The 19,544-nt window shown below is 46.2% G+C and overlaps 1 protein-coding gene across 2 annotated transcripts in view; it reads left to right on the forward strand.

Moving 5' to 3' along the window:
- LOC119455477 (immunoglobulin-binding protein 1b) overlaps window positions 1-19,544 on the forward strand; it is a 74,089-nt gene that overhangs the window by 39,435 nt on the left and 15,110 nt on the right. Inside the window, exons 7-8 of one of the 2 annotated variants that reach the window (XM_037716885.2) lie at window positions 1,949-2,037; window positions 19,158-19,315. In XM_037716885.2, coding sequence (XP_037572813.1) covers window positions 1,949-2,037; window positions 19,158-19,315 — 247 coding nt within the window. The remainder of the gene's footprint in view (window positions 1-1,948; window positions 2,038-19,157; window positions 19,316-19,544) is intronic. The other variant, XM_049668814.1, reaches the window with a different exon arrangement.

Consider the following 19,544-nt stretch of genomic DNA (forward strand, 5'->3'; position numbering starts at 1 on the left):
GTCCCGTGAACTTCGTTGTAGCGGGACTCTACTGTATAGTAGAAAAGCTATGTTTTGATGCGTTGCCGGTGCTTCCTTAAAACTCAGAGTAACAGTCTGCCTATAGTGGCCTAGTCGATCTAGTTATAGCAGGCTCTGCTGAAACCACGGCACAAGCCAATCCAAGCTGCTAAAAAATGGCAAACATGTGAACGACTGCATTTATGGTTTGCCATGCGAGTTGCATGCGTCCAGGTTTGTTTGTTAATGCGTTGAATTGCAACGTGGTCTTGGGCAATGTTCTTGATGGCCATTATGAATTTTTATCGGTCGCAATCGTCAGGCTGCTCCAAACGGCGCCAGCTCCACCCTCGATATCTCCTTTGAAGAGGGCAGCGAATAAGTGAGGGAACTACCGGACAATGACTGTTGCGAAGAAATCCACGATCATATGGCTATTGCATTTGGCCTCTGTTTAAGTTGCAGGGGATGTAGATTTGGTACACTGTGAGACAGTACTTTCGTCAGTCTGTAGCGACAGCCACGGCAGTGGTCAAAATAAAGACTGACAAGGTCGCCTGTAAGCCTATGTGCATGTGTGCAGTGTTGCATTAACCAGTTTTTCTTGCGTCTTCTGGAATAGAGACTTATTTCTGGAAATTCAGCATTGCTGCCTGTGTTTAGTGATGTTTATGCAGTCCCTGTGGATTCTGAATTATCAGTGAGCAGCTGTATTGCATGCTGTAAGTTATCGAGCGCGATATTCGGAAGGGCTCCGTTTTGTTTGAATTTCGTTTGTTTCGAATAATTCTCCACTCCTTTTAAAGCTTGAATTAATGAGATTCCGCTGTTCTTTAGGCAGAAGTGTAAATCTAAGTCTTCCCCTAATCCCTTTGCAATTCCCTGTTTAATCCCTCTTCTTATCTCCTATTGAAACTTCAAATGACGCATTTGTGATGGTTATCTGTCTTCTTCATACCCACACTTCAAGATTTTTCGAACCTCTACATGCCATTGGCATCTATAAAAAAAGTCGCAGTTTCGCCCGAAAGGCGAAGAATCAATTGCAATAGCAAATTTACTAGTAGAGTATACGCAGTAAGGATAGTAGTTTTATGGGCTGCATAAACTTGGACATATTCGCTTACTAACTGAATTAACAAGTATGGTGTCAGCGTGCTCAAGCAAACATGAATAGATCACACTCGATGACCGCAAACAACCACTGTCAAAACACTGGCGTGAGCAAGCACAGCAGCAGCAGCGAGTGAATGCTTGTGCGGTCTATTACTTCAATGGAAACTGAGAAGCGAAAGCACAGCTCATACAAAGCTACGAGCCGTCTGCAGATCGCTTTCAAGATACGGTGCGGGCGACCGCCACAGCCGGGCAAAGTACAATTCGCAGATGCGGGCAGAGTAGAAGGCGCCCCGGGCCTCCTCCCTCCCACGCTGCCTTCCCGCTTTCCTCCTTTTGCATGGGAGATTGAGTCGCCAGTTCCCCTTGCACCCGGTCGCAAGATACGCATTTAGTGCCGCAGATAAACGTTGCCTCCCCTCCCGTCTCTCCCATCCCCCTACGGTCTTTCGCACGAACGGAGATGGCACGGCGTGTTTGCTTTCCACCGTGCGTTCGCTCTTCGTGAAAGCGCGGGGCCCTCGCGCGCTTTCACTTGCAAGTACAGCATACGGTGCGCGGCGACGAGTTTATCGCTTGTTGGACTTTATACGGAACCTCACGGTGACGACGATGGCAACGGCAGGAATGCGTTTGGAGTGTCCATATAATTGATGTCACAATTAAGAAAAAAGATATTTCTTCATACATAGAAGGATTCATGGCATGTGCAGTCGTACTCATTTAAAAGAGAATGCTTGACATTGCACTGATTATAGGAATTTGTACAGAGTTAAGTTTTCAGTTCTTGTTCTTTAATTATTTATTAATTTTTTTCATGTTTGATGCTCAGAGGAGAAGCCCATCCTCCAGTATATGGCCAAAGTGAAGGCGCAGGGAAAACCAACACATGAGGCCTCAACACAGCAACAACCCAAGAAGGTGCGTCCATATCTTGTTTTACACTCAACGTCTGATTTTTCAGACTCCCTAGGGGCTGGAAAACTTCAGGAAAATCTGGCAGTCTGCAAACATTAATGCATGCCCTTTACTGAACCCAAGGGCCCAAATCGCCACACGCACGTTCGAAACAGCTCTGAAAGTCGGCCAGTACACTTATTAGGCATATTGGTTGTCGTAATGTGTTAGAAGACAGTGGGTGGACACGTGTACAATTAAAGAATACATACTGTGTCCCATGTCAGGGACCCCCTTTCTATTCTTTGTATGCTTCACCGCAATAAATTGCATATGCTTGGCCGCATAACTTTGCTGTACTGTAGCAAAGCTAACTTTTGGGAACTGGCATTACGCAATGTCCAACCCTTGCCATACTTTCTGCACTTTGAAGCCATCGGCGAAGATGACAAAGGCGGAGTCAGCACCATTACTGGCAGTGACTTTCAATGAAGAACGCAGCACTGAACGGCAGGAAGCTTGGTAGCGAACGTTGAAGCACCTGGGCCTAGCGTTGCCCCGGTGGCTACAACTAGCGGATTGGCGTGTGAGACCGCTGGTTCAACGCTGCGAGATAATCAAAATTGTGGTGATGACGACTTTCATTAATACCGTGTCAAACCTGTGGTCATGGCAAAGAGTCCGGAAAATCGGATGCCTAAAGGTTTCAACTTCCGAAATTTCAAACGTCCTTATGCAGCTTAGACCACTTATAACAGAATCGCTTGTAGTGCAGACACAGTTTTAATGTGGCCTTCTCCGGCTCCCGTTCACCCTTCCATAAAACTGAACGTGTATGCATACAGCTTTTATTGCAGCTGTGCAAGGCGAAATACTGGTTATGATGCGGCTTCCACAGAAAAAACCCCGTAGACAAGCGTGGCAGCGAGCATGCTTCTCAACGAGGTGAGCTGTCAATGGGAGGGGGAAGTGACAAGGACTATGCAGAGGATGAGACGTGGATTCAATGAACGAACAAGGAACGAAAAAAAGAAGTGGCAGTGTGATGTGGGCGGTGTGGGGGTTGCCTAGGCGACAGAGAAACCATGGATCGGCTGCTTGTCAGCGGCGCGTGCTCCGCACTGAACACAGATATAACGTGTGACCTTAATTGTTGACACAAGCGGTGTTCCGCAAGTTTTATTTTTGACCTTAAGGCTTCCTGTCCACGTGCGAGCTTCCGCCATTCCTGCCAGTACGCGCACATATAAACTTCGCCCAATCTCTATGTCATCGCTTCCTGTGACGGCGTGCCACCCGACACCTGCGCCGGCTAGGCCTAAGCAGCGTGCCTCGTCGGGAGTAGTCAGCGACCAAATTTGTGGTTTGGTGCCAAATCAATGAAACACATAGCAGTGGCTGTATGGCACATGGAAAAGGAAGAAACCGCCTTGAAAACGAAAGTGAGGGCACAGGTGGCAAGGAAAACACTCGAATGGCAGGAATTTCGTTAGAGGTCGCCATGTTTTCGACATTGCACGCATACGAATCAGTCCGACAAATGGAACAATGCACGGCGGACAAAATTTTAGTTCTGGAGAGCTGATGGCCCCAGGAGGATTTCAAATAATTCAGCAGGTCTGAAAATTGTGTCAGCGACTTACTTTCCTCTCTGTAGCATTTTTATTATTATTTTTTTTTACTTTGCTTGCTTCATGTGAAGACCGCATGTCTTCTGTACATTCCTCGTAAATATAAACGGATGCAAACGTCCCAGTTGCATGCTTCGATTCTCAGATATGTGCGGCTGCTTGGTCTACATGTTTTGCAAGTGTGCAGCGTTTGAACAATGTTTTGATTATAGTGCGGTACGGCTTATACTAGTGCGGATAGTCGCTACTCCGGTGACTTACGACTGTGCATTAGCTCTATGGGGCCTATGGCAGTGCCGCAAAGGCCTCTTAATTATCGGACATGCCCGAGAAAAATCTTTCTTTGATTGTACATTGTTTCGTATTTTAGTATGCATATCTTCCAAGTCTTCAGGATTAGCCATAAATTTTACGGGCGTCGACCATTTTGTGCGGTTGTACAGCTGAGTAAGTGTAGGGGAACTGGATTGCAATTATTATCATGCAGACGTGTGATTGTAGCGCTTTTATTTCAGCCACACAACTAAAGGGATTTTGGTGCAGATCAGATACAGGCATTCAGTTACAGCCGTTGGGTACAGCCCTCGCTAAATGCGTTGCTATTGATTAGTGGCCTCCAAAACTAACAGCTCTGCACAAACCCATTCTGAAGATCACGCTGGTCATGCCCTAAACCACATTTTTCTGCAGGGTCTTTCTATAGACAGCTTCGGAGCAAGAGCTATCTTATCGTTTTTCAAGCTGACTTCTGCATACTAGTGTACCAGTCTGGCGGAAGCATGGATTCCTTCTGACTATCGTGCCATTTTATCATTCCTTCTTCGTTATTTACGACATTTGTAATTATTTATCATTATTTTAGACACTAGTACTTAGGAAAGGTTCAGCCTGGTATTTATTTAACATACCTTATAGTCCCCTAGGTGAAGCATTATGGGAAGACAAAAAAGATAAAGTACGAGTAACGGAATTGCTGCGACTAGTAACAAATCCAGGAACAAAGGTAACCTAAACATGGAGCATCACTCTACAATTCTTAACCCTTTGAGGGTCGTATTTTCTTGTCAAATGCGACCCCCCCCCCCCCCCCCAGGGTCAATTTCTTTTAGTGCTGATTTAAATTCTTCGAAGGAACCTATTTCAAAAAATATCGTCCTAATTTTTTTAGAGTGACAGTAAAAAATTGTTTGTGTTGTAAGATACACAATGTTTCTTCATGAATACGAAGATAAGCGCACTGAAAAATGGTTGTGGGCACGTCCGGAAACCGAAACAAGAGAAAAGCCATCGTCTTATTGCCAACAAGGCGCGATAGAGCATTTGTGGTCTCCAAAAAGACGCAAAAATTGCAGCATCGTTTGTGTATATACACGCCTGCCTGGGAACAGGTGTAATCGCGCCGCGGTGGGCGATAAACGATCAAGTAAGAAGCGGTCACCCTTTGAGAAATTTGAAACCAGATAGCCATCAGTTTAATGCGTGCAACAAGCGGGATCCGCCGCAGGAGAAAAGTAACTTTCACGCCGGTGCCGCGCGCGCCGTGCCCGGATGCGCAAGCGATAGCTGACGCACCGGTGCCATAAAAAAAAAAAAAAAACCTCGGAGAGGCATTGGCGCAAGTAAAAAATTCCACGTGTTTCCGTCGAGTGGCAGCACATGCCAAGCGAGAGAAATGATCAAAAGAGGCACCCTTTTTAAATGTACATGTACGTAATTGACCCTGAAAGGATTAATATAAATACGAGTAGATCACGGTGTAGAAATTATGTGCAAAAATAAACAAAGCCGCAGCTTAAATACAGAAAGACCAACACATATGGCAGGAAACATGGGGGATGCAGCAAATATTGACCCTTTTCACGGCAATCCCGTGGGCGCTGCCATGTTTGATCACGTGGTGATGCGTCCGTTGTTTGCCTGAACTGCCTTCGTTGCCTCCGTGTTTAGAATGGATGTGTATGACGCAAGTGCGGCCAAGCAAACCTCTGATTGAGAGATATCATAGACGGTGACTGGGTGGGTCACAGCTTCAGAGAACGTGCAAAAATGCTTTCGGAGCTGATTAAGCTATGTCGAAACGGTACTAGCAGCATATATGGTGCTCGTTCTAAAAGGGGGGCTAAATATGTATTCCAGGCTATCCAAACATTCCGCTCATGTATTCAGTCAGGATTAGTGTGTTTTGCTCTTTGTTCTTTATTCGGCAAATATTTTGAAGCGATGGCTAGTCAGTTTCTGACTCAGTGAAGTTGCTCGGTGCGATCACTAGCTGATTATTTCCTGCCTGGTCACTCGTGGGTGGGCTCAGTTCCAACAGATTTGTTCTTACTGCGCACAAGGCTAGAAACATAGCTGTTTTGTACATTGAATACCTTGTAGCAAAGAAGCATTATCGCTAGTAACTCGTAGGCTTGTGCGAATATTCGATATTTTCGAATAGTTGAACGAATAATGCGCTATTCGATATTCGCTTCGATTCGAATTGTGTTATTCGGCAATTTCGAAGTATTCGGCTCGAACGAATAGCCACACGCGGCAGGGAGAAGGCGTTTTCGGAAGTTTTGGTTTCAGTAATACTTTTCCCAATCCAATCCAAACCAAACCAGGAAAACAGAACTATACTCAGAACAAAGGCATTCGCCTTTGTTCTGAGTATAGTTCTGTGAGTATAGAGTGCTCCAGAGAGCACCATGGGGGACTTGCATGCGGCCGGCCATCCGATTTGGAACTTTTTTGTAAAGATTCCACCAGGAACCGAAGCTCGATGTCTTAAATGCAAGGCAGTCCTGAAGACCCCGACAAGTACGACAACAACCCTAGCAACGCATTTAAGGAGACACCCAGACTTGCACAAGGACTACCAAGAGAAGCGGGACGCACGCGAAAGGCCATCCAAGCTCAAGGGGGCAAGCAAGGCGAGTGGTCAACAGCCATCCATAACCGACAGTTTCAAGCCGAAAATGAAAGCGTGGCCCCAAAAGCCCAACAGATGACAAAAATGATAGCTCGCTTCGTAGCTCGTGATATGCACCCCTACAACATTGTCGAAAAACCGGGTTTCCTCGACATGATGCTATGTTCGCTATGCCGTATTATGCCGTGCCGTCTCGGACAACGTTCTTGAGAGCCATTATTCCAGGCCTCTACGCATCTAGCAAAGAGAAGGAGAAAAAGAAGCTCGGGGACATTTTTGCAAGCGGAGTGGAGTCGCTTTCAATCACAACTGATGGTTGGACATCGCGGGCAAATGACAGCTATGTTTGTGTAACTTTTCACGTCATGGACAGTGACTTCGTGCAACACGTGCATGGATTGGCTTGCACGGAGATGACAGACTCTCACACTGCAGCAAACCTAGAGCTATTTAACGCAGGTGTCATCGAGGAGGGGGAACTTCCAGCCCACGATACTCTGCCGATCGTCGTTGCAGATAATGGAAGGAACTTTACTTCTGCAGTAGTGCGGTCGTCCTGGAATGGTGTGCAGTGTTTCGGACACACCCTCCATTTGTGTGTCAGTGATGCCAAAAGAGAAGTGTCAGGGTTTTTGCAGCTCTGTGTAAAGCCAGAGTGATTGTGGCTAGATACAAACGGAGTGCCAAGGCCCGAGGACGGCTTCGGGAAATTCAGAGAAACATGCAGCTGGACCCTCTCGAGGTTATACAAGACGTCCCGACGCGATGGAACAGTGAGCATGCCATGATGGCCAGGCTCGTGAAGCTCCGTACGGTCATCACTGTAGAACTTTCAGAATCTGACGCAGTTCCAAACGTGAACGCAAGTGAGTGGAAGCTTATGAATGCAGCAGTGCGAGTCTTGAAGCCACTTGACCATGCCACAACTGAACTGTCTGGGGACAGATATTCCACGCTGTCACAAGTCATTCCCCTGTTGCAGTGTACTGAGGTGGTTCTAGCTGAACATGTTTCCCAAGGTGGTGAGGCAGCATTGCTTGCCTCAAGCCTTTTGTGTAGCATCAAGATGAGGTTCCCTGATATCAAGGTGTCACGCCTTCCTGCATTGGCAATGTTGGTCGATCCTAGATGCAAAGATGTCTGTTATGCTGGACGACCCGCAAAAGAATGGGCGTTCACTCTACTCACAACGGCAGCAGAAGAGACTGTGCCAGTTGATCAACATGGTACAGCAACAAGTGAGAACAGCACCTGCTCTGCAGACCCATCAGAGGACTCTGTGTGGAGTGCTTTTACACACTTCAGTTCGCGTGCACATCATCAGTCAAGCCGTACAATCTCGGATGAGGTTGCTGGGTACTTGAAGGCCCCCCTTCTTTCCCGGTCCGAAGACCCCCTTGTGTGGTGGAAAAGCAAGGGCAGCCACCTTTACCCAACCCTGGTTGCAGCTGCCCGTAGGTATCTTTCGATACCAGCCACCCAGACAAGAAGTGAAAGGCTTTTTTCCACTGCAGGAGCCGTTGTAAGTTGCAGAAGAGAGCACCGCAAACCCTAGCATGTGGAACAGCTAGTGTTTTTGCACGAAAATTTGTAGATTTTCGTAAATAATCAAGGTGTTTACTTTCCTTGAATAAATCCCAGACCTGAGCCCTCTGCTGTTTTTTTTTTTTTTTTCTTGGTACTATTCGAAGTATGCGCTTCGAAATTATTCGAGAAGAATTACTATTCGCTTCGAATTCGCTTCGAACCAAAAAAGCACTATTCGCACAAGCCTAGTAACTCGCTTATTCTTGTGGAAATTCACGAAACATTCAGCTTCTACCATTCGTGCACTATCGGTGTAGTCCGTCATTAATTGTGCGTATGTAGTGCATGTATAGTCAAGTGTGCATCCATTCACTTATTTTTGACACGTTGGCAATAAAGTGGGTGTAAGCTTCCGTGCCAGTTGGGGTAGATGTGTGTAGATACAGTGCGCGAAACTTGCTATGACAGGAAGAGGCGCTACTCCCTTTGTCATTGTTTAACGACGGGTTTTAATCTTGCCGACGTTCTGGGGCTGAAGGCCCTTTCTTTGAAGGTTTATAACACTGGCGGATGAGTAAATCTGTGTATCCTCGAGGAAAGCTGTACATCTCGGAAGTTCTGGTAACACGTACGGTCAGTTGCAGCAGCGGTCCGCGAACTTGGCCACACAGATTCATTCTATTCCTTAATATGCCATCACTATTCTTGTAGCCAGCTACTGCATACGTCTTCAATCCACATGATTCAATCCAGCCTGATTGGAGCACAGTGTGTTAGCGAAAACTCAGTTGCATTTCCGATAGCTGATCGCACAGAAGCAAGGTAGAAGCGGTAATGGTTTCGTATTCTTGCACTGTCGCTGAGGCCACGTGTGGCGCGCCACTGAAAGCACCATCTCGTTTCTCCAGAACAAACTGCTTCGCGAAAAGGGTCAATACCGTATTGCATAATGAACGCACCCCCCACTTTTCCAATCAAGAAGTGTGTTTTTTTCTTTTCCTTGCATAATGAACGCGCCCTGAACTAGCTGCCTGTGAAGTAGGAGGGACAGGGTACGATTTCGGCGTCCGATATGGCGTCCGGCAGGTACAATGGTATCGGATGCCTTATCGGACGCCGTATCATACCATGCGTCTCCTACTTTTATTGCAATAGCAGTCGTATAGACACTACAGGCACGTTTGTGCCGTCGGCGCCGACGATTGCGGCTCAATCTCCCGCGTTCAAGGGAGGAAAGCGGGGATGAAATGCGCCATATTTCGTTGTGCGCATGGCACCGCAGAGAGGGGAGGGAGGGGGGCGGTGCAGCAACTGTGAATTGCGCAGCTGCGCGCCCCCTACCTTGAAAGCGATCTGTGTCGGGTGCCGAGTCTAGGTGCGACGGCAGCTAATACTTTTGTGCATGTTCCGTTCTCGCCACTCAGTTTGCGTTGAAGCAATACACGGCACGAAAGTCACTTCGCTCACTGTCGCTGCATTGCTTCCTCACTCCAGCGTTTTGACAGCGAGTGTCCACGGCCATCAAGTGTGGTGTGTTCACGTTTGCCTGTGCGTGCTGACACCATGCTTGTTAGTTTACATAGTTAGCGATTGTTCGCAAGTTTATACGGCCGATAAAACTGCTATCCTCACTTCGTATAGCTGTCTATGCATTTGCTATCGCAATCGATGGTTCGGCTTCAAGGCAAAGCTGCGACTTCTTTAGTGGTGGCTACGGAAAAGAAAATTGCTCAAAATTTTGCCCTGCATGTTGAACACACTCCCTAACCTTGCGCATATTTTTTGGGAAAAAAAGTGCGTTCATTATGCAAGTAAATACAGTAGTTTTGTCGCGTGTCACCGATCTCGGGGGCGTGCGGGTGTTATAAAAGATGGGAGATGGAAGACGCATGTCGACACAGCAAACAGATTTTTAATTACACTGCAAGCCCAAACTTCAAACAGAACTCGATCACACTAAAACATGATGAATAAATACTAACACTTGGACAACCTAAAAACTACTTAACATACACTAAACATGTTCTTAATTTCGCCTGTGTTAGTCTGTGGCGTCTAGTCTATGAAAGTCAGGCAACCCTGGCCTACCCCGCTGAGACGCTACGAAGAAGAGTCGCCTTACTGCACTCGTCGTCGCATGTATGTTCCGGCTTGTCGGCTCTTTTCCCAAGCAGTCGGTGCTCTTGTTGATGGTGTAGTCGTCGCCTTGCCGTTGTCACGTCGCCTCATTCGTCAGTGATGAGTTCGTCAGTACTTGGTCAGTGATGAGGCGCAGCGTTGCTTAGGCCCACCTGGGTAGGCCTAGCTTCGGGATGCGTTGTAACTTCTTCGTGAGTGCCGACATGGCGTCCCGAGGAATATTGAATGTGCCGGTCCATCACAGAAGAGGGATCCTTTCTGGGGTGCCCGGTAGAGCACTGCACGGGCCTGATTTTTCGGCCCGAGCCTGGCCCGGACCCACTTTCAAGGCCCGAGCCCAGCCCGGGTCCGTAATACAAAGCCCGGGCCCGGCCTGGGCCCGGGCGTTCATTACTAAGCTTTGTTGGGGCCCGTGTCTGCATGACCAGGCCCGGCCTGTAAGAAAAAATTTCTTTTTTTTTTTTACTTACAGATTGTACCGTATCTGTCAGCCTCATCTCGAGGTTTAGTCAGCTGCAGTACAAAAGCATTAAAAGGTCGAAATCTTTGTTTCTCCTACGGGAACATCAGTAATCCGGCCCATGGCCTGTGCTGCTATTTTGCCGCTGGTGCGCATGCACTTACCTTGATTTGTACGATATGGTTATATGATGTCATTTAGCATGCAAAGGTGGTTCATTCTAGCTGAACAAAATTTTTTAAATTGCCTGTGGCAGATAGCATAATTATAATCCTTGATCTAAACTACTCGATGAGGCGGCCATTACTTCCACGAGAAATCAAAACGCCTAATTGAAGAATTAACATAATTATGCTAATTAGCTTTTTAAATAATTATTTTACGGCACATCTTTCAATCTACGAACTATAGCCGCCGAGTTCGCAAGGCGTATCCCTTTGGAACGAATTCTCAGGACTAAACCAGTTTCGAGATAATTCTTAAAGTGTCCGACGAAATCAATCAAATCAATTTATTCTCCAGTTTACATGCTGGACGGTCATTTTGGACTAAAAGCTACATATGTAGCTTGACGTGACCCAAAAGACCAGGCAAGGCAATACTACAGCAAACAGTGTGCGCACATGTACAAAAATTCACATATATTTCCAGATATATCGCTGGAATTCCTCATGGACGAAATAGCTATGAACGGAAAGACAGAATATTTTCGTCACGGCGAGTTAACAGAATTAGAAAAAGTTTTAACAAAATGCGTTTTAAACAACACTACAGATAGCAATCATCATCATCATCAGCCTATATACAATATACAATAGCAATACTAGCTATACAAAACAACGGAACACCAGCTATACAACATAGCATGAGACTGAATTTTACAAGATTAACATTTGCGAAGAAAACGAACCGAATGTACATTATATACTCAGAACCATACACGAAGGCAGAATAATAAACACATCAGATACATTACAAGCGACCAAAGTATCAGCTAAGTTCTTTCTTACTGAAATTATCGGCATTTTTGTATTTATTCAAAGTGAATGCTAGGTCATGTATTAACGACTGATGCTTATAGAGTGTTGTAAAGTATGGAATTGACCATATCTCAGGATTTCTTGTGTTTGCATTAATGCGACGACGCTCTAAGGAGGTTAATTGTTTTATGTAGTTCCAAGCTAATTCTGACATGGATGGCCTAATGGATGGGCAAAACGCCCAATTGAATATTCAACACAATTACCGTAATTAACTTTTTAATTAATTATTTTACGGTACATCTTTCAATCTACAAATTATAGCCACTGAGTTCGCAAGGCGGATCCACTTGGAACGAATTCTCGGGACTGAATCAGTTTCGAGATATTAATTTTCAAAGTGTCCGACGAAATGCATGGGCGTATCACTGAACTTTTCGAGGAAAACGCTGTTTTATGCATTGAAGCACAAAAGTAACTTGCCTTAGCGCTAAAATAATGCAATAGTATCGACACTGGTATCGACAATCGCAAAAGCGGTAACATGGAAATGGTTTGAGCTGATGGGCACCCAGCTAGTCCTGGCTTTTGGGCTAGGCTAAGCACTACCAAGTCATCCCCAGCATTTGCCGGAATTGATTGACTATTGATCAATTATTGATTAGCTATTGATCGGCTATCAATTGGCTATCATAAGGTATTGGCCACGTGTTTGGGCTAGGCTAAGCACTACCAAGTCATCCCCAGCATTTCCTGGAATTAATTGACTATTGATTGATTAGCTATTGATTGGCTATTGTAAGGTATTGGCCACGTATTTGGGCTAGGCTAAGCACTACCAAGTCATCCTCAGCTTTTTCCGGAATTTATTGATTATTGATCGATTATCAACTAACTATTGATTGGATATCAATTGCCTATCGATGGCTGACTGAGTTTAAGTAGTTCCCACCATTCTTAGCTCGACTTATCCAGGCTCTGCTTCGTTATTTCACAGGTGTATGTGCTATTGCGCTTGGACCCTTACTGCACTGCTGCCAGGATCGGCCCACATTTTTGGATTCAGCAGACACATTACGCCCGGCTGAAACAGATCCGCTGTTAAAAACGAGAACTTCATCTGTTTTACAATTTTTTTGATAAGATATACAGTCAAGAGAGCTGTGTGGATCAGAGAACAAACAGCGATAACCAATATTCTAGTTGACATTAGGCGGAAAAATTGGAGCTGGGCAGGCCATGTAAAGCGCGGGATGGATAACCGATGGACCATTAGAGCTACAGAATGGATACCAAGAGAAGGGAAGCGCAGTCGAGGAAGGCAGAAAACTAGGTGCTAACTAACCTGCCAATTTAGCTGCATAATGTTGCATGTAGGCTCCCTAGTCATGTATGATATCCAGGCACCAATGTACGCGATCGAGAACACAGAAAATGACCCAATGGAGTTATGCTTATATTTTACCAGTTCATACGTTCCCGGAAAACACCGTCTGTCGGCACCAATGTTCAGGACATCGCCAAAATGTGATCGCATAATATATTTTCCGGCCGCTACATCCCATGTAAACAATAAAATGTGCAGGGCACATTTTTTTGTTTACATTTTGTTTCTTGTTTACATTTTCCGCGGCAGTACATACTTGCAGTACATACTTCATCGCAGTACATACTTGCCCGCCCGTGTCACGTGAAAACGCCTGCACGCACTCAGTTTCCCATTCTAGTACCAGCAAATCTCCCGGGTCGTCACCATGCCGCCATTCAAAGCTAATGCGGCAACTCTATTGTGATGAGCAGCTTCACCCATCTGTTTCACAATGCACGGTGCCATTGGAAGTCTACTGCACGCTTTTAATAGGTGAAAGCCCAAACGCGCCGTCGTTCCCTGCTACAGACTTCATCGTATGATACATTTCCTGGCCGCTAGATCCCACATAAACAAGAAAAGGCACAAGGTGCGCGTAATCGATAACAGTAGCCACCGACTGTATCAGCTTCCCCACAATACTCACCCGCCCATTTATTTATTCAATTTATTCAAAATACCTTACAGGCCCATTGAAGGGCATTGAGTAAGGGGGGTAACAGTAATTGCAAGTCAAAAAATAACAAACAAAGATACAGACGAAAAAAAGGCAACAATACAAATATTACAAAAAGCAAAGTACAACATCTTTATACAATATTAGCACGAAACAAATTCAAGTTATCACGGAATGTTTCGCGATTAGAGATGGATGCAATGTGATCCGGAAGACTATTCCAATGTGCATTAGCTCGAGGTAATGGTGATGTGTTAAATGCCTTCGTTAGACCATGAATGCATGCAAAACTAAGTGCATTGTGAATGCGTCGAGATGTGCGCATAGGTGCATGAAGTGGCAAACAGTGAAATTTATTACTATAAATGTACCTGTGAAAAAGACATAAAAGAGCGATGGACACGGCGATCTTCCAATGACTGAAATGCAAGGTCTTGCTATATTCGGGTAACACTTGAATGATAGTCATAGTTGCCAGATTTGAATCTGGCTGCCCTATTTTGAACACCTTCCAACATACGGATTAGATAATCTTGATATGGTGACCATGTGGATGAAGCGTATTCTAATTGTGCGCGAACGTAAGTAAGGTATGCTAATTTACGTACATCATAAGGTGCGTTGCGCAAGTTTCTGCGCAGATAGCCGAGAGATTGAGAAGCTTTCGATGAGACAGCTGCTATATGCGTTGTCCAGGATAAATCCGATGAAAGGTGAACGCCGAGATATTTGTACGATGGGGTAGCCGATATTATGGTATCATCAATTGAATAGTGAAATACCGAGTTAGTGCGCTTTCTACTAAACGAAATTAACTTGCATTTTGAGGCGTTAAGGGACATCTGCCAAGTTACGAACCATCTATTGGTTAGGTCAAGGTCATTTTGCAGTTTAGAATGATCGTCGAAACATTTAATATTGTGGTAGATGACGCAGTCGTCAGCGAACAACCTAACGGAGGATGAAAGGTTAGCGGGCAAGCCGTTGATGTATATTAAAAAAAGTAATGGACCTAGCACACTACCTTGGGGGACACCGGACGTGACGTCGCAAAGGTTAGGCGAAATGTTATTGACCACTGTAAATTGCTGACGTGAAGACAAGAAGTTACTGAAGCCAAGACAGTGTTAAAGAATCTTTACAAAGGGCAGTCCGCGCGCGCCTCCGGCCGCCTTCCTTTCTCGCGTGCGTGAGATTAAATTGCGGTTGCCGGCTGACCCTCGCAAGCTTTCACCCGCTCACGGCGTACGGCGCAACCGAAACTTAAAAAAAACAAAAACGGATTCCGCTTAAGTGATATGACGATAGTGCCGAGCTGACCGGCGAAAAAAAAAAAAAGCAAGTGCCGCTTTTTGGAACGTTTTGTCGGCCAAGGAAGAGCGGGCATGGCCTCGGAGACGAGAGGATAGCGTGTGTGTACTGATCTTGAAGGGTATACAGGGGGGCACTGGAAGCTAAGCCCGGCCAAGCCAGCGGAAAATACAACATGGCGGCCTCCAAGATCAGGTAGCGTGGCTCGGAGGGAGCGATTTAGTCCGGAAAATCGAACATCGGCACCTAGATTCGTCCGAAAAATCGGTCGCGAAAATGCATTAGCTCTATGGGAATCCTGCCGGTGCATCTATGAAGTCCGGAATATCCACCACGTCCGAATTTTTGAAGTCCGAAAAATCCGTCGGCTACTGTAGTATTCTTGATTATTTTAGAGTTGATGTTGTCAATGCCAGATGATGCGGAAACTTTATGATTTGTGATGAGGTTCGCGATACCTTCAGCACTCAAGCTGATTGGAGCCATGAAATGGAAGGGTTTATCTGGAACAAATGGCACATTGGAACAGTCTTCGTGCGTGAAAGCAGATGCGAAATATGCATTGAAGGCTACCGCAGAATCTTCGTCAGAAAGCGGAGTTTCTTTTGCATCGTGTATTGTAATGTGATCAGAAGACTTATAGGGAGAAATTATTTGCCAGAATTTTTTTGATTATTTCTCATAAGTGAGGGCAAGTCCTGCGAATAATATTTCTTTTCATGTAAAAAGACATCTCATCATCACATCTCATGTGAAAACGCTAGCGCGCTCTCAGTTTCTTATTTCGGCACCAGCAAATCTCCCGGGTTGTTGCACATCGCTTTGACAGCTATTGCCGCCAGCCTATTGCGATAAGCATCTTCACCTATCTATTTCACAGCGCATGGGGCATAGGGCAGTGGGAAGCGTATTGCCCATTTTTAATAAGTGATAACCCAAATGCACCCCCGTTCCCTGCTGCTGGCAGCGCTATATTTGAGCGTCATGTTTCGCTCCTGCAGCATCCGGCGTCATCCACCAGCTCCATTTCGTTTTGGTTTCCCGTCGCCATCTTAAAACACTACGCAATAGGAAAACAACAGAACTCGCCTCGTGCTGCTGGAGCCCCACCAGCGCGTTGGCGTTTCGTGCCTCGTACTGCAATGATTCGCATTATGTAGATGTCAACTACAGTTGAGTCTGTCCAATTTCTTAGTTCGGATCGTACGTTTTCCCATTTGGTCTTTTCTTGCATTTTTTCCAAGAATGTATGAACGAGGTTCTAATGTAGATTCCAACAGGGCATGTTGGATCTCTTGCATTTTTTTTATTCCTTAACAGGCGATAGTATGTTAGGTGCTGGACTTTCATTGACAAAATGGTATTCTTAATAACTGACTGATATTGCTCAGCATACAAAAGCTGTGTCGGCGGCCCATTGGGCACCATAGTGTGTACTAAACAAAGGCTTCAGTACCATAACACCTCGTAAATTCGGAAAATCAGATAATTCAGACTCGTCCTCTGGTCCTGGCAGGCATATGCATTGTTTAATGCAATCAAAAACACTTTAATTTAGACATATTATTTACCACACATTGGTTAATTCAAACAACTCAAAGAGCCCGGCGAGCGTAGAGCGACGCAGAAGAGCAAGAACGGCGCTAGTGTCCAACCGAAATGAAGCGGCGGTGTTTGCATTGCCATAGTCATCATTGAAATCGTATGTGAAGACAACAACGCCGTAACACTTCGTGCCTATTTGTGCTTTTAAAGCCTTTATTTTTGCATTTACCGCCGCACATAACACCTCATCGTCCACTTGCCGTCATAACTGTATAGTCGCCAACTATGATAATTTCTATAGTGACCGCGGTTTTGTCAGCAGCGGTTGTGGCAAAGAGTAGTTTCGCTGTGACTTGGTGCACGTGTCGGCCACGTGCCTTCAAAACAAAGTACAGTATAGACCACTTATAACGTAACCGCTTATAGTGCAGGACCGGATATAGTGCGGTCTTTCCAGACTCCCGTTAATTTTCCCATAGCACTCCATGTATACACGTATCGCTTACAGTGCAGTTGCGGGAAACAAAATACCGGTTACAGTGCGGCTGCCTGGGAGTACGGAAGTCAGCGGAGATGGCGAACGCTCCCCTCAAACGGGCGCCTCAAGGGGTGAGGAAGAAAAAACAGACGAAGTGGAGGAGAAGGGCACGTGGTGCGAACGAACAGCCAGTGAGGCTGAAACCAGAATCTTGAGTGCGAGTCGTGAAATATCATGGCGCGCATAGCGAGCGAGAGCCACGAAACTGCCAACGCCAGCCAACGCTCGCTTCACGATAATGGCAGTAAACGAAACTTGAGGGAGCGGGCGGCACCGGCACAGCACGGCAAAGGGCGCACACGGAGACTGTGGAATGTGAGGAAGGAGGGCGTCAGGAAAGCAGATTTTGCCTCGGCAACTCCGTCGCTTCGATGGCTCCCCTCGCCCTTCCTCGTAGCTCCCTCACATTCGACTGTCACTGTGCGCTGCCGTGCATGTGCCGCCGCTCCAGCCGGCCCGGCGCCAGCTCCCCGAATTTTCGTTTTCTGCCGTTATCGGGAAGCGGGCGTTTGCCGGCGTGGGCAGTTTCGTTGGCCGGCCTGGGACAGCGCCGCTGCTTCCTTCTGCGCCGTAGCCGCAGCATGCAAGATCAACACGTGACTAGAAAGTACAGGAAGCATAAAGGAGAAAGAAGGGTTCACTGCTATTTTCTACGCGTGGCTATGGTAGCGTGGCTGAGACGTCGGCATATACACTTGTGTTCCAGCGCAACGCAGAATCGGCGACCTTGCCATTTGAGAGAGGGTGAAATTTCTGCCGCATTTTTTTTTTCTTTTTCTTTTTTTTGTTCGCGCGCAACATTGAGGGGTCTCTCCTAAGCTTTTACTCTATGGCGGTGCTGGAGCAATGCCGGTCGGAGTTGCCGCCACGTGATTTGGTTCGAATTAACGAGATTCGACTGTAAATTGAATGCAAACGTTCTAGCCGCATTCCTCGACTGTCGCATACGCGTGGCGGCTCGGTGCACATGTTTTGCATATGTGCGGGCCTTGAAAATTGTTGCTTTGGTTATAGTGCGGTACCGCTTATAGTGCGGATATTCGCAACTTCGGGGACTTATGTTATAAGTGGTCTACACTGTAGTCGCCGTCCTTGATCGCGTTGATAGTGACCATATAGCAATCGCAGTTTCTTCCACAGCTGTTGCAGCAATCGGTAGTTTCGTTTTTACGCGATGTGTGGTCTGCTGTCTCACCGAATAGCTCACACACTGGACAGCACTTGTATAACGAGCCTGCTTATATGTAGCCCCGTCTGTACTACTCCTACAGATGTGGCAGTGGCAGCCTCTTTTCCCTGCGTAATTGCGTAAGGAAACAACAAACAATACATAAGTATCTTCAGTGCAAGAAATTTGGTAGAACCTCGTTGATACGATCCCATTTGGTACGACTTCCTGGAGCCAATGTTTCTAATGGAGAACACAAAAAAAGAAATAACTCAATACAGTTATGCTTCTTTTTTACCTGTTATTATGTTCCTGAAAACGCAACCTTTCGGCACCAACATTCCGTGCATTGCCAAACTGCGATCGTATGATACGTTTTCGTGTCATAAACGTAAACAAGAAAAGGCACGAGGCACATGCGATCTAGAGCAGTGGGCACCCACCACGGCAGCTGTTGTTGCCGACTAGGTCAATTTGGTTCCGATTTCTCGTTGCCGTCTTAAAACACAATGCAATAGAAAACAACCAAGTGCAGCGCCTCAAGCTGCTTGGGCCCCATCAGGTCATCGCGCATCAGTGCCTCTTGCTAAGTGGGCATGAATTTAAGGTTCATTAACATCAGCTTGCTGAAGCTGCTTGGCGTGCGTCAGCGCTGCAACGCTTCACCTAACGCTTTGCCTTACGTAGTTGTTGACTGTAGTTGCGTCTGCAAAATGTTTTAGTGACTTCGGAATGTACGGGGCTTTACCTGGTTAGTACGTTTTATCTCGACTTTTTCCAACAGGTATGAATGAGGTTCTGCTGTAAATGCCTTTAACGGCATAATTGTTTTATGAAGTTCTGCCCATGGACGTTGCAGTCATTATGAGGCCACCTCTGCTTGCAGCCCCTGCGGCCCATCATCATCACCCGCAACGAGCTCCAGAAGCAGGTCTACGGTGTCGGTTACCCAAGCATTCCCATCATGACAGTCGACGAGTTCTACGCCAAGCGCTACCCCGAGCAATCCCAACAGGAGTCCTCGAGCAGCGCAGCTGTCCAACCGTAAGCACAACCATTGCCCGCTTTGCCTGTTTCGACCACGAGAAACTGCAGACAAGCCCATTCTGATGAAGTACCGTGTATGTTTGCGTAATGAACGCATTTTCCCCCCCCAGAAAACCAAAGCAAAGTTGAGGGGTGCGTTCATTATGCAGGATAAGTTTTATGGGAACTTTTTCGAAACCGAGAAAACTGGTAAGACGATAATGATTTGAAAAATGCATTAGATAAC

The sequence above is a fragment of the Dermacentor silvarum genome, chromosome 6 (assembly GCF_013339745.2).
Source record: "Dermacentor silvarum isolate Dsil-2018 chromosome 6, BIME_Dsil_1.4, whole genome shotgun sequence".
Lineage (NCBI taxonomy): Eukaryota > Metazoa > Arthropoda > Arachnida > Ixodida > Ixodidae > Dermacentor > Dermacentor silvarum.